This window comes from Mastigoproctus giganteus, chromosome 8 (genome assembly GCF_048544385.1).
Source record: "Mastigoproctus giganteus isolate SK-2022 chromosome 8, ASM4854438v1, whole genome shotgun sequence".
In the NCBI taxonomy this organism is placed as follows: Eukaryota; Metazoa; Arthropoda; class Arachnida; order Uropygi; family Thelyphonidae; genus Mastigoproctus; species Mastigoproctus giganteus.
In genome coordinates this window covers 19979882-19994361 of record NC_143582.1, presented here as the reverse complement: position 1 = coordinate 19994361, position 14480 = coordinate 19979882, and the positions used below count along the sequence as shown (strand labels likewise).

The window sequence follows — 14480 nt, the reverse complement described above, 5'->3', positions numbered from 1 at the left end:
CCACCTCTCAGCCCATCGGTTCAACCTTTCCAGATCCTGTTGCAGCAGCATAGCGTCATATTGTTAGCCACCTGAGCAGGATCCTCAACTGTTGAACCATCAATATCCAGTGGACCAATCTGATTCATCCCTTTCCTTCTTGAGTTTAACAACCCTGCCAACCTTTGTATCATCTGCAAACTTGGACATTAAACTTGATATACCATCATCAATATCATTCATAAACACCGAAAACAACAACGGACCCAACACTGAACCCTGAGGAACTCCACTAATAACATTAGTCCACGTTGAGCAGTGTCCATTGATTACCACTCTCTGTCTTCTGCCACTCAACCATCCCCTTATCCATAGCAGCAATTTGCCTCCAATGCCACACTGCTCCAATTTGTGCAGCAGCCATGTGCAACAGTATCAAAAGCCTTTCTAAGATCCAAATATATAATATCAAAGTTATTCCCTGCATCCAGTTCTTTTGTGACTACATCATAGTATCCAATCAAATTGGTCAGGCAAGACCTGCCCTTAACAAAACCATGCTGCGTCTGAGCTATAACTGAATTCTTGTCTAGATGATCCTGCAGTGCTTCTTTAACCAGTGCCTCCATTAATTTACCTGGAACAGAAGTTAAACTAACAGGTCTATAATTACTTGTGTCAGCCTTTGATCCTCCTTTGTGAATTGGGGTTACATTTGCACATCTCCAGTCTATGGGTACCTCCCCTGAGTCCAAAGAAGCTCTCATAATTATGGCTAGGGGTTTGCTTACTTCCTTTGCTGCCTCCTTTAATATACCTTGATAGATCCCATCCACCCCAGGTGCCTTTTTTATGTTTATCCTCAACAATCTCTCCTCCACTTTCCTCTCAGTTATTACAAAATCATCTAGGTCCCTGCCAACGTTTACTTTACCTACGTCATTCTCCTTCCTGAATAACTCCTCATGCGTGAATGTAGATGCAAAATACTCGTTTAGATTGTTAGCCACCTGAGCAGGATCCTCAACTGTTGAACCATCAATATCCAGTGGACCAATCTGATTCATCCCTTTCCTTCTTGAGTTTAAATAGGTAAAGAATTCTTTTCTGTTTTTCTTTGCATCCTTTGGCAAGGATTTTTCGTAGTCTGCCTTTGCCTGCCTAATCTCCTTTGTGACTTGGTAACAGACCAACTTATATCTATCATAGGCTTCCATGTCACCCATTAATTTGTATGTATTCCATGCATTTTTCTTCTCTGCCACATGTCTCATTAGTTCATCTGACAACCATTTAGGCCTAAACCTTGAACAATATTTCTTAGTTGGTATGTAAAGCCTGGTAGCTTCCAAGATTAGTTCCTTGAATGCTTCCCATTTTGAGTTTGCTGTTGGTAACATCATCAGTTGGTCCCACTGTATAGAATTTAAATACTGTCTCAGACCATCATAGTCGCCTTTACGAAAACAAAAACCCTTCCCTTTACCTCTGATGGTAGTTACCTCCTTGAGTAAATCCCACTTCAACACACTGTGATCACTGCCACCTAGTGGTTCATTTATCTGCAGATTCTTAATGCATGAAGAATCACTACTGATAATCAGATCAAGAGTATTGCTCCCTCTTGTTGCCGCACGAACATGCTGATGTAGAAAACAATCATCCAATAAATCCGCAAAAGCCTTGCTAGTGTGTGAGTGACCAACCCACAAATTCCAGTCAATATCTGGGAAATTAAAATCCCCCATTATAAGACTCTCTGATTACTGGCCCACTCTATTTCCCTGTACAATATCTTATTATACTCATCAGAGTCATTAGGCCTATAGCACACTCCTACTCTCAATTTTGATTTCCCTATGCTTATGTCACACCAAACTGACTCGACACTGCCCTGTCCATCGATGTCGACTGGCTTCACTTCCTTGGATTTTATGTGTTTCTTAACTAATAGCATAACCCCTCCTCCCCTCCTGTCCTGTCTATCCTTTCTATACACATTGTATTCCCCAAATTCCAGTTCCGCATTCCTTATATCTGTGTGACACCACGTCTCTGATATCCCAACAATATCTGCCTTTGATGTGTTGAGCAATACCTCAAATTCATCAAATTTATTTACTAACTCCTAGCATTGGTATATGCAAGTATACATGCACCTGTTTCTATTCCTAGCTACCCTAACACAACCCATGTGTTTACTTGTACCGCAATGACTCCCAGCAGTCTCTGAAATATCGTGCATCTTGTTTTTCAGGCTTCTGCTCATTTCAATAGAAGCAGTGCAAGAATCACTTCCACCTCTGCCAGTGGCTACTGTTAATTTATTAGTCCTTGTATCCCCCCCAACTAGCAGTTTTCCGACCCTCCTAACATTGCCTCGACAGCATCAGCAAAAATTCTTGCACCCTTTCTATTTAAGTGTATCCCATCCCTGTAGAAGCAATCTCTCCTGTTAACAAGTACTGTCCAGGCTGAAAAAAATTCTACCCCTTGAGCCTTGCACAATCCCTCCAGGGCCGAATTGATCGACAAGGCTCTCATCATATACTCCCTCCTATCGTGTCTGGGCAGAATTGCAGACACTTTCAAATTCAACCCTAATTCACGGCTTTTTTTCAACAATGACCTGTACTTGTTAAGTAATTCCGCCGGTCTCGTACTCCTAATATCATTAGTGCCAACGTGTACAACTATATCACCTTTTGTGCCCTTAAAAGATGATATCCGCTCTACAACGTCATCAACCTTTGCCCCTGGCAGACATACCCTGGTCCTATTCCACCTATCCTTTTTACAAAGCATGTTCCCCGTTTCCCTGACAATAGAGTCACCAACAACTACTAGTTCCTGTGGGAGACCGGGGTTCAAGCCCGTCAACACCAAATACGGAGGATGCGGAAAGGTCAGGGAATGACAACAGCATATCCCGGAGCAATATGGCCTTAGTTGCTAATGCTCCTAAAAACCAAATAACAAACAAACAACTGCTGCTCATCTCAGCTGCCCAAATTATTCACTATATGATTCCTTTCACCTCAAAGATGGTACTTGTGCATATGTCTGTTCCGATATTCCCTGTCAGAGAATTGGTAATTTGGAATCTCCTCTCTTTGATCTTCTCTGGCTTAAAATCTCTCTACCTCATTGTGTCAAATTCATCTGTTGTCTCTACTGTTCTCCCAACTCCACTAATCACTTGGAGCTGTTTGACTTCCTCTCTTTGCAACTTGACTTTCTCCAGTCCAACTTTTGTAACAGTGAGGTAATTTTCCTTGGTGATTTTAATGTTCACAACTCCAGCTGGCTTCTGTTTTCTAGTCACATCGACCCAGCTGGTTGAGAGCTGAGGCTTTTGCAATTTCTAATGACCTTGCACAGATTCTTCATTTACCTACAAGAATACCAGACAATCCTATTCATACAGCCAACATACAGAAGAGGGCAGTTTAGGTTAAATAATGACTCCTCTGTAACAGAGTCTCTCCACTCTATCTCATAGACGTACTGTTTCTGTTGCATGCCTTTTCTACAGATACTTCCATGGGTACTGTTCTTCTGAATTGGCTTCTATAATTCCCAGTTTCTCTTTCAAAACAGTCCGAACATGTGCTGCCACCAGTCAACATCCATTTACTGTCCAACTTCAAACTCACAGAACCAACTTTTCATCTTCTTCGTTTATTCATTCAACTGTCGCTTTCTGGAACAACCTTCCTTAATACATATTTCCTGAAAATTAGTCTACAGAAGTTCAAGTCTAATATCAACAAATAGCTTCTTTCATCTTCTCAACCTCCAACCCAATCACGGGACTAAGTACTATAGGTTCTAATACCTCTCGTGTTTGGGGTTTTCATAAAAATAAATAAATAAATAAATGAATTTAGTATTAAGTTGGAAATATTTAAGGAGAAACTGTTACAAATGGTATGAAAATTTTAAAATATTAATTTTTTTCATAGAAGACATGATGAAATCCAAGAATCTAAAACAAATGATTTGCACAACAGTTGAGTTCAGTTCATAATGTGAAATTACTGCATAATCAGTTCAGAATTGTAGAAGAAAATCATGCTTCTTTTATCAATAAATTAATACAGTCAGTCCTCGTATAACACGAATTCGATCATACACGATTTATAAATAGGGGAAAGATGTCGCATGTAACACGAACATAATTTGCTTATGCACGATTTGCCTTTGTGTTTACAAGAAATGGTAGTTGGCGTAATCACCCCAACTGAACATGACACAATAGGAATGAAGAGAAGATTCTGAAAATTTATTTGTTTTTGAGTTTGTGGAAGGGGAAAACATATTTCGCATGATAAAGTGAAAACCCACAGAAACTCCACTAGCAGGAACCCCCAATAAACTGGAAACTGCAAATTGTTTTTATTGTTTCATGGTTGTGACCTCCAGAAATGTGCTTTAGTAAAATGGAAGCATGTAATATGTGAGAATAGTGTTTCCACCTTTACTGCATTGTTTATTCAATTTCTACACAGGTGCTGTGCCGTTTATTCAGTTGCTACTTTTTCGCTGTGTTTTTATGTATATCAAGCTTGCCTCCTCATTTTTGTTCTTTTTATACTTGCGCTCTATTCTCAAAAAAATGAGTAAAATGCTTGAAAAAAGTGTGAAAAGGAAGCATTCTAGTGAAAGTACTTCAGAGAGAAAAAGAAACGCAATATCGATAGAAGAAAAATATGAAATTGTGAGAAGCTTTGAGCGAAATGAAAGAACATGCGATATTGTGCATGCTACAGGCCTAAATGAGGGAACACTGAGAACAATTAGAAAGAATGCAGAAAAAATAAAAGCAACTTTCAAAGTAGGAACAACACAGTGTAACAAAATCAATTAGATCAAGACACAAAGAATTGGAAGAGATGGAACAGCTTTTATCTGTTTGGATAGAAGATCAAACAAAGAAGAGATCAGGAACAAGTTTGCTTACGATAAAAGCAAAGGCATTGGCAATATTTGAAGACCTCAGAAATAAAGCTGAAAACCCTCAAGAAGTGCCTCCCTTTACTGCCAGTAGTGGCTGGTTCAATAATTTCAGGAAACATCACACTTTCCATAATGTGAAATTATCAGGTGAAGCTGCAAGTGCAGATGAAGCAGCAGCAAAGGCATTTCTGCTGATACTGAAAAACCTAATTGAGGAAGAGGGCTATACACTCGACCAAATTTTCAACTTTGATGAAATCTGACTGTATTGGGAAAAAATGCCATCATGCACATATCTCAAAAGAGGAAACACGAACTCCAGGCTTCAAGGCTGCTAAGGATAGACTGACTGACCATTATGTTAGGAGCAAATGCAAGTGGCAACTTGAAATTGAAGCCTGTTGTTGTTTATCCTGCAGCCAATCCACGAGCATTAAAAGGGACCGTATGGACTACCCTGAGTGTTTACTTTAGGAACAGCAGAAGAGGGTGGATGACAGGGCAGATCTTCATTGACCTTCTACTACATGTGTTTGAAGATGTGTTTCGAAGCTACTGCAAAAATAAAAATTTGGATTTTAATTATTTTGGACAATGCACCAAGTCACCCTCCAACCCTTGCTGAACTATCACCAAACATTAAAATCCTGTTTTTACCACTGAACACAACATCTCTTATCCAGCCTCTTGACCAAGGAGTAATTGCTGCTTTTAAGCACTATTACACAAGATGCATATTTAAGATGCTGATAGCAGGAACAGAGGACGAAAATGCACCAACAGTTAAAGACTTCTGGAAACAATTCAACATAAAGAATGCAATTTACATAATTGTGAAGGCTTGGAACGAAGTGACAAAAGAATGCTTACGTAGTGTTTGGCAGCCTCTTTTACCAGATTTTATTTGTAATTTTAAAGGCTTTGATCCTGTAAACGACTTCCTAAATTAAAAGCACATTGTGTTGCCCTTGCAAAGCAGGTTGGCTTTGAGGAATTGGAGGAAGAAGATGTAGAAGAGTTGCTTCAGTCTCATGAAGAAGAACTTTCAACTGAAGAACTGCAACAACTTGTTGCTGGAGGGCAGGTGGAAGATGAGGAAGACAACAAAGTTGAATGCCTGAACGCCACCATAAAACAGCTTTCTACTTCAGAGTTATCTTCAGTTTTAAATTCATTTGAGAAAAGTATGCAATGGCTAGAAGATAACGATTATAATGCAGAAAGAAGCAGAAGAGTACTTCATACAATTCGATCTGCTTTGGAGCCATATAAGCAGCTGCTTTGTGAAAGAAGGAAGATTGTAAAACAACAGAAACTAGATGTCTTTTTTATGAAAACACACAAGAAAGAGACAGAAAACGGGGCTGTGCCCCCGCCAGAACTACTGGGCCACAGCCCCGTAGTTCTGGCGTGACCACATTTCGTCCAAAGTCGTCATCAGCATCTCCTCCACCTCCCAGTTCCAATAATGATGATAACCTGCCGCCACTTTCCCCATATTTCTGCTTCTTCAACCCTGTCTCAAGCCCCTTCCTTCAAGTTGTCTTCATTTATTTTTAAGGTAAGAATCTAAACTTAAATGATTAAATTATTAATTTTACATTTTTCACTGTGTAAGTGTTTTATTATGATTATTTATTGTTTGGTAATGTTTTGGTTACAAATGTGTGTCCAATCTTCAGTGGTCGGCACCTAACCCTATTTTTCCCATAGGGCCTGTTTATATTGCATGATTTTGCATTGCACAAGGGGTTTCTAGGAACACAACTATCGTGTTATACGAGGACTGACTGTAATTCGTTGATGGGAAGAACAAATTCCATTTTTTAATTTTAAGATTGTCTACATATCAGATTATAATATTATTATAATGGTGTTGATATTAGTGGTTTTGCCAAAATAGCTCTCATTTGAAAAAGTTTGTATTAAGTCCTAACAAAAACTGGAAGAATGCTTGCAGTTGCTCTTAAATTGGAGCTGTAGTTAGCTTATCCCAAGTGGAGAGACTAATGCTATTTCTCCATGTCTTTAAGCCTGCACATAATGTAAATTGACCTTCAGACAGTTCCCTCCCCCTTTCTTATCACCTACAAGTATGTATTCACAAGTATGAGAATACATATTTGTATGTGATAAGAGGATTGCTGATTATATCATAGGAGTCAGCATGCCAAGAAAATCCATTCCATCTCCCTAAATAAATAAAAAAAAACTTTTGCTTTACTATTGTGAACTTAGCTGTAGTTCCCATCAGTTATATTGGTATTATAAAATCATTTTGCATTCTCATAATGCAGAATACATTGCTTACAAATTATCTTGTACTTAATCTATTTTTATTATGATTTAGGTAAGCAGTTTTCTTGAGTAAATTATGCCAAGTGTTGATTGTTATTTTATTAGGCTGTGATCGATGCCAACATTTTCCCCATTTTGATTGATATTCTGGGTAAAGGCGAATTCAAAACTCGGAAAGAAGCTGCCTGGGCTATCACCAATGCTACTTCTGGAGGTTCTCCAGAACAGATTAGGTAAATAAACATGAATTTGTACTGTTTTATATTTTTGCAGAGCGAGTGAATTTCTTTATGAAATAAGTATTAAATTTTTCTTGTCATACTTGTGAATCTATCCCAAAAAAAAAAGTTTTTTTTTTTTTTTTTTTTATGATAAACTTATTTTTTAAATTCATACACTACACTTCTCTTTTATGCAGTTGACTTTCTATCTAAGTGATTTGCTAGTGAAATTAAACATTTTCACTTGAGCTGCAGCTTCCTGTAGCTAGCTAGTCTGTTTTTTTTTTATTACATATCATAACAGCAGACAAAAATACATGCTGTTGTTTATGGAAAAGAGAAAAAATAAAAAGTTAATAGTTTAGTTTAAAGGTACTGAGAATCCTCTGGAAGACATGGACCATTATTTCAGTGAAGAAGACCAGGATTATGAAGTAGCTCCATGTTCCAACATAAGGGTTAGCAGTGAAACTAATGAAACAGACTTATTGTGGAATAAAAATCACAGTTGATTTTAGCAGTACTCTTAAGTATCTCAGAGCACAACTTGAAGATTTCCCTCCCCCTGTATAAAAGTTCTCAGGACCACTCTCTCTCCTTACATTAAAAAAAAAGTTCATTTATTCTCCAGGTTAACCACAAAGTCAGGAATTTATTTAATAATTTTTCAAATAGATATTTACAGTATACCCAGTATAAAATAAAATATAAGTACAAATTCAGTAGCTTTCGGAACTCCGAAAGAGTTCCGAAACTTATATTTTATACTGGGTATACTGTAAATATCTATTTGAAAAATTATTAAACAATGGACCCCAGTACTCCAGGCCCATTTGTCACTATAGGAATTTATTTGTCATTACAACAATGTCAGATTTATTATTTCACACTTCTCTACACTTCTCTTTTATGCAGTTGACTTTCTATCTAAGTGATTTGCTAGTGAAATTAAACATTTTCACTTGAGCTGCAGCTTCCTGTAGCTAGCTAGTCTGTTTTTTTTTTATTACATATCATAACAGCAGACAAAAATACATGCTGTTGTTTATGGAAAAGAGAAAAAATAAAAAGTTAATAGTTTAGTTTAAAGGTACTGAGAATCCTCTGGCAGACATGGACCATTATTTCAGTGAAGAAGACCAGGATTATGAAGTAGCTCCATGTTCCAACATAAGGGTTAGCAGTGAAACTAATGAAACAGACTTATTGTGGAATAAAAATCACAGTTAATTTTAGCAGTACTCTTAAATATCTCAGAGTACAACTTGAAGATTTCCCTCCCCCTGTAGAAAAGTTCTCAGGACCACTCTCTCTCCTTACATTAAAAAAAAAGTTCATTTATTCTCCAGGATAACCACAAAGTCAGGAATTTATTTGTCATTACAACAATGTCAGATTTATTATTTCACTGTGAAGCTAGATAGAATATGCTCCATTATAGGGGTAAGTATAAGTCTGTGTATATTGTCTGTAGACGTTTGTGTTCATGGGCAGCTTTACATGCTTTGTAGGATATAAAGTTTCTCCCCTCATTGGGAGAAACTTTATATCTGTGCCTATACCAGCTAAATACCTATGTCTAAGGAGGCCAGCTCTAAGTTAATCTTTTAAGAATTGGTGAAAGAAATGAAAGAGGTGAAAGACTTGTGGAATTTTGCGGTATCTCAAGGAATGTCAGTAATGAACACTTTTTTTTCAAGAAAAGGGTGAACAGAAAGTGGACATGGAAGAGCCCAAATGGATTAACAACTAATGAAATAGACTTCATCCTCACTAATGGAAGATATATTGTGAATGATGTTACCATCCTGAACAAGGCAAATGTTGGAAGTGATCATGGAATGGTAAGATGCACGCTTGATATAGATATAAGAAAAGAAAGGAAAAAACTGATTCGAATAAATAATACAAAGGTTTTTGAGATAACAGAAGAGGAGAAAAAGCGGTGTGTACTGGAACTTAAGAACAAGTTTGAGCTTCTGAAGGCCTTTCATCACCAAGATATCGAGGAATACAACAATTTTCTGAAAGTGATTAAGCCCGAGAAACCTATAGGTAAAAAGAAATCCAAAGAAGAAAAAAATTAGTCAAGAAACACTCGTTATGATGAACCGAAGATGACAAATGAAAAACAAGCTAGACACTGACAAGGACAAAATTGAGTATACTGAGTTATGCAAAGCTATTAGAAAGATCCTCAGAGAGGACATAAGAAGATTTAACACAAGAAAAGTAGAACAAGCATTAAAGGAAAACAAAGGACTTAAATCTGCAGTCAATGAGCAGTAATACAGAAAGACAAATGATAGTGAAACTGAAGAATAGTGATGGTGTACTTATAAATAGCAGAAGGCTAATATAAAGAATTATATAAGGAGCCAGGAAATGATGCAAGCAGTGGGAAAGATGGACCACAAATTAGCAACACATCGACATACCCGATGAGGTAGAACATGCATTGAAGAAAATGAAGGATCAGAAAACCCCGGGTGAAGATGAAGTTACCGTAGAATTGTTAAACTGGAAAGAAAGAGACATGACACAAAAACTGGCAAGACTCTTCACAAAATACGTTAGGAAAGGTGTGACACCTAAGGAGTGTAATGAAATCACAATTTTGCTGCATAAGAAAGGAGATAAATCAGAAATTGGAAATTATAGGCCAATTAGCTTGTTGTCCCACATCTACAAGTTGTTCACAAGGGTCATTACTAACAGATTAGAAAGAATACTTGACGAGAATCAACCAAAAGAGCAAGCTGGCTTTAGGACAGGATTCTCAACTACGAATCAGCCGACTAGGCTAGCCGGGTAGGTAAAGTGCCTGCCTGGCAACCCAAAGGTCGCCAGGGTTTGAATCCTGCCTCGGGCTTGGATCAGAGTAAATGCAAAAACTTTGGGGGGTGCATTATGGCCACAGAAGCCAATGCGCCAACAACTAACAAAAAAAAAAAAAAAAACCTACAGATCACCTTCGTGTAATATCGCAGCTGATGGAGAAAGCAAATGAATATAAAACACCATTATGTCTAGCATTTGTGGATTATGAAAAGGTATTTGACTCCATGCAGCATAAGGCAATTTTTCGGGCACTGGAAAGACAAGGCATAGACACCCCATACATTATGATTTTGAAGAAAATATATGAGAATGCTATCTCCTTTATTAGACTAGACAAAGACAGTAGCGAATTGAGAAAGGAGTTCAACGGGGAGGCACTATCTCCGAAGTTATGTACTGCTGCCCTTGAAGCTATCAGAAGATTGGAGTCGGGAGAAAGGAGTCATTGTGAATGGAGAGTGCCTAAACCATTTATGATTTAATGATGACATTGTGATCATAAGCCACAATGCCAAAGAATTAGTAGAAAATCTTAATCAGTTATGCAGAGTTAGTAAGGATTTCGGACTAAAGATGAACAAAAGTAATGATAAACAAGTATGCCACAGAAAGCGATATAATCATTGAAGGGGCAGTAATTGAAATGGTGGATTCATATACTTATCTGTGACAAGACATTAGCTGTAATAATGATAAATGGCTGGAAGTCAATGGATGAATAAATTTCGGATGGATAGCATTAAGGAAATATAGTCACATACTGAGGAGCAATATCCCAATTTGTCTGAAACGTAAAATAATGAACCATTGTATTCTCCCCACCATGACTTATGGAAGTGAAACTTGGGCACTCACCAAAAGAATGGAAGAGAGCTGAAAACTACACAGCGAAGAATGGAACAAATTATATTAGGAATCACTGTTAGAAGTCTGATTATAAGAAGAGAAACACATGGGTTAGGAAGCAAACACAAATAGAGGACATTCTTACCAAAACCAAAGAACTGAAATGGTCTTGGGCAAGACACATAGACATGATGACAGATTGACTAAGAAAATAACAGAATGGTACCCAAGAAGAGCTAAAAGAAAACCTGGACGACAACAATGGAGATAGGCAGATGAAATTCATGAGTTTGTGGGTAGTAAATGGATGGCCATTGTACAAAACAGTACAATGGAAAGTTGCTGGAGAGGCTTCGATCCTGCAGTGGATTAAAAATGGCTGATGATGACAATGATGATGATCAAGTTGAAGAGCCATGGGAAGCTACCAAAGGTGTTCACCTTTTAGTTTACAGTTCTGCTTGCAAGGCTGCTCTCACAATACACCTTGCAATCATCTGTGGCTTTGAAAATCTGCAGCACCCACCTTATTTTCCCTACCTCTGATCTTCAGACTTCCTCTTCCCTAAATTGGAGAAATTGTTATATGGCTGCAGATTTCAAAGTGATGAAAAGGTAATTAATGAAGTGAAAGCCTAGTAGAGAAGAATACAATTGCTAACCAAGTTTCTCCTGATTCAAATATTTCTAGGTTAGGATAAATACTTTACGACCCCTTGTATATTTCATATTATGAAAGGTATTAGTATTAGCACTGGTGAAAAGAAAAGCAAACCTTGAGCTTTTGCTGCACCTGGCAAGAAAAAAATTAATAACAACAAAATAAAATATCTATGTATTTACATAATAAAAATAATTATGTAAATACTAAAAAAGTATTTTGTAATAGTTCAAAAATATTTAGATTGTCCAAAGAGACATGCAAGATCCTTCAATGTGAAAGTGCACTTCCTTGCAGAAGGCTGTAAACTAGAGTAGCATTCATGTGCCAATCATCCAAAAACAATTAAATGTTTTCTTGGTTTCTTTCAGATGACATTGTAGTCCCCCTTTGTTTACTGGTTGTCCTTCCATGGCATCCACTTAAATTACTATTTCAGTGTCCCAAAAGGCTGTACACGTGACTTTAACAGTATTAAACAGCATATATGCAATCAGTTGTGAAAGTTTAACAGTATGCCATGTCTAGGAAAATTTCAAAATTTTAGCAACTAAAAGCAGTTGATTTACAAAAAGTTAAAACTTGCATTACCAAAAAGTTTCACTTTTTGGTAAGCACTTAATTACATTTTAGAATATAGCAACTGAAAACAAGTCTCCATTGAAATTTATTTTATTCTACTGTGGCATTTTAATGTGATTCTTTTGTTTTATTATATTAAATTTCTAATAATTTTATCAAAATTTGTAATTTGGCTATTTCTGATCCCTCCCCTTCCAGGTTCTTAGTGGCTCAAGGATGTATTCCTCCCTTATGTGAATTGCTAACAGTAATGGATGCTAAAATAGTGCAAGTGGCTCTCAATGGACTTGAAAATATCCTCAGGCTTGGTGATCAAGATGCCAAAAACCATGGTGGTCTCAATCGTTATGCTGTAATGATTGAAGAATGCTATGGTAAAATGACTTTGCTTTTTTACATTACTATTCACATATAATGACAAAGACAAAAGAAGTTTCATGAATATGAGTGATTAAATATTATTTATTTATTATGATTGCTAAAATTTAAGCATTACATTAAAATTTAATCCATGCAATACATTTAAATTTTAATGTAATTTAAGCATGAAAGGCATTAAGTGGAAATATTTAAGAACTAGAATTCCAGTTGTCTGAAATATTATCTGAAAATTTTTCAGTTTTATTTAATATCCCCCCCCCCTCCATCTAGAAATTGACACATTTGATCTTTAATTGTAAGAAACAAAAACTATCACATGAATACTATAAAATATGATTTCACTTATATTTTCACTTATATCACCACATAAATTTCACTTTGTCTTTTTATTGCCACACTTTGTATATTGCTGTTTTATTTAAAGTGAATAGAGTTTAGACTTGGAGTCTCATCAGTGGGTAGGTAAGCACTGTGATGATCGCAGAAAACCACTGATGAGAGGTATCCATAATATGAGGCAAGAGGGTGCACACAAAAAAAAAAAAAAAAAAAGCTCAACACTAAACAAAATGGCTTTGGCCGCCACTTACAATAATGTTTTTTGGCACTCAGTACACTAGCTTTTGTCACTCACTTAAACTTAAAAAAGAAAAACCTTGCATACTAGTAATATCCTCCGTATTCTTACAATCTAGGAAAATGGAAGCTCATATGTAACTGAGAAAGGATATCCTAGAGAAATCATTTATATTTTGATATTTCTAACCAAAGTAAAAAGTGGTGTATTATTAGTTTCTGTGGATGGTTTTCAAAACAAGGCAAGAATATGAGGATCTGTCATTAATGTAAATGAATTTAAATTTTAACTCTGTATATACTTTCTCTTCCCAAGCATCTCGTGAGATGCATGATGACTCTTCCTATGATTAAAGCTGGGCTCCTTTCAAAATCGGCCATTTGGTAGGCAGTGGCATACCACTACATTATCTGATGCCACAGAGACCACAACAAAAACTGCTGTTAACCAGATCCTGAATGCTACTGTGTGTGCTGAAAAATTAAATTTGAGAAAGAAAAGGGTTAACGTGGCCATATGTAATTTAAAAAGTTTAAAAGAAGGCAAGATGGTTATGGTCATCAATGAAATGGATAAGTATAAAATTGACATTTTAGGAGCAACCGAAGTCTTGTGGACAGGACAAGGTCATTTCAAAACTGGAAATGGGTTTCTGGTTGTTTTTTCTGGAAGTGACCAAGTAAAGAACATGGTTCGCTGTCATTTCGAATAAGGAATGCTCAAGGTCTCTTCTTGGATACAATCCTATTAATAGTAGAATGATGACAGTTAGACATCAGAGCCAGCCAGCCAGTAAATCTCAGTTTTAGTTGCATATGCACCGACATCCACAGATGAAGACATGGACGTTTATTATGAAAATCTGCAGTCAGCGCTTGATCTGGTCCCAAAAGAGGATGTTTTCATACTCGTGGGTGATTTTAATGCAAAAGTAGGCAAGACAGTTTCTTCTAATGCAGAATGTGGTAGGTTTGGTCTTGGCACTAGAAATGAGTGGGGCTGAAAGTTTAATTGAATTTTGTCATATGTCATCATCATCATCAGCCATTTTCAATCCACTGCAGGATGAAGGCCTCTCCAGCAACTTTCCAGTTCCTTCTGTTTTGAGCACTGGCCATCCATTTACTACTCAAAA

General features: G+C 36.9%; 1 protein-coding gene across 2 annotated transcripts in view; it reads left to right on the top strand.

Moving 5' to 3' along the window:
* Window positions 1-14480, top strand: part of Kap-alpha1 (karyopherin alpha1) — a 188621-nt gene that overhangs the window by 166521 nt on the left and 7620 nt on the right. For both annotated transcript variants that reach the window (XM_090379147.1, XM_090379146.1), the window contains exons 11-12: window positions 7342-7469; window positions 12586-12761. In XM_090379147.1, coding sequence (XP_090235273.1) covers window positions 7342-7469; window positions 12586-12761 — 304 coding nt within the window. The remainder of the gene's footprint in view (window positions 1-7341; window positions 7470-12585; window positions 12762-14480) is intronic.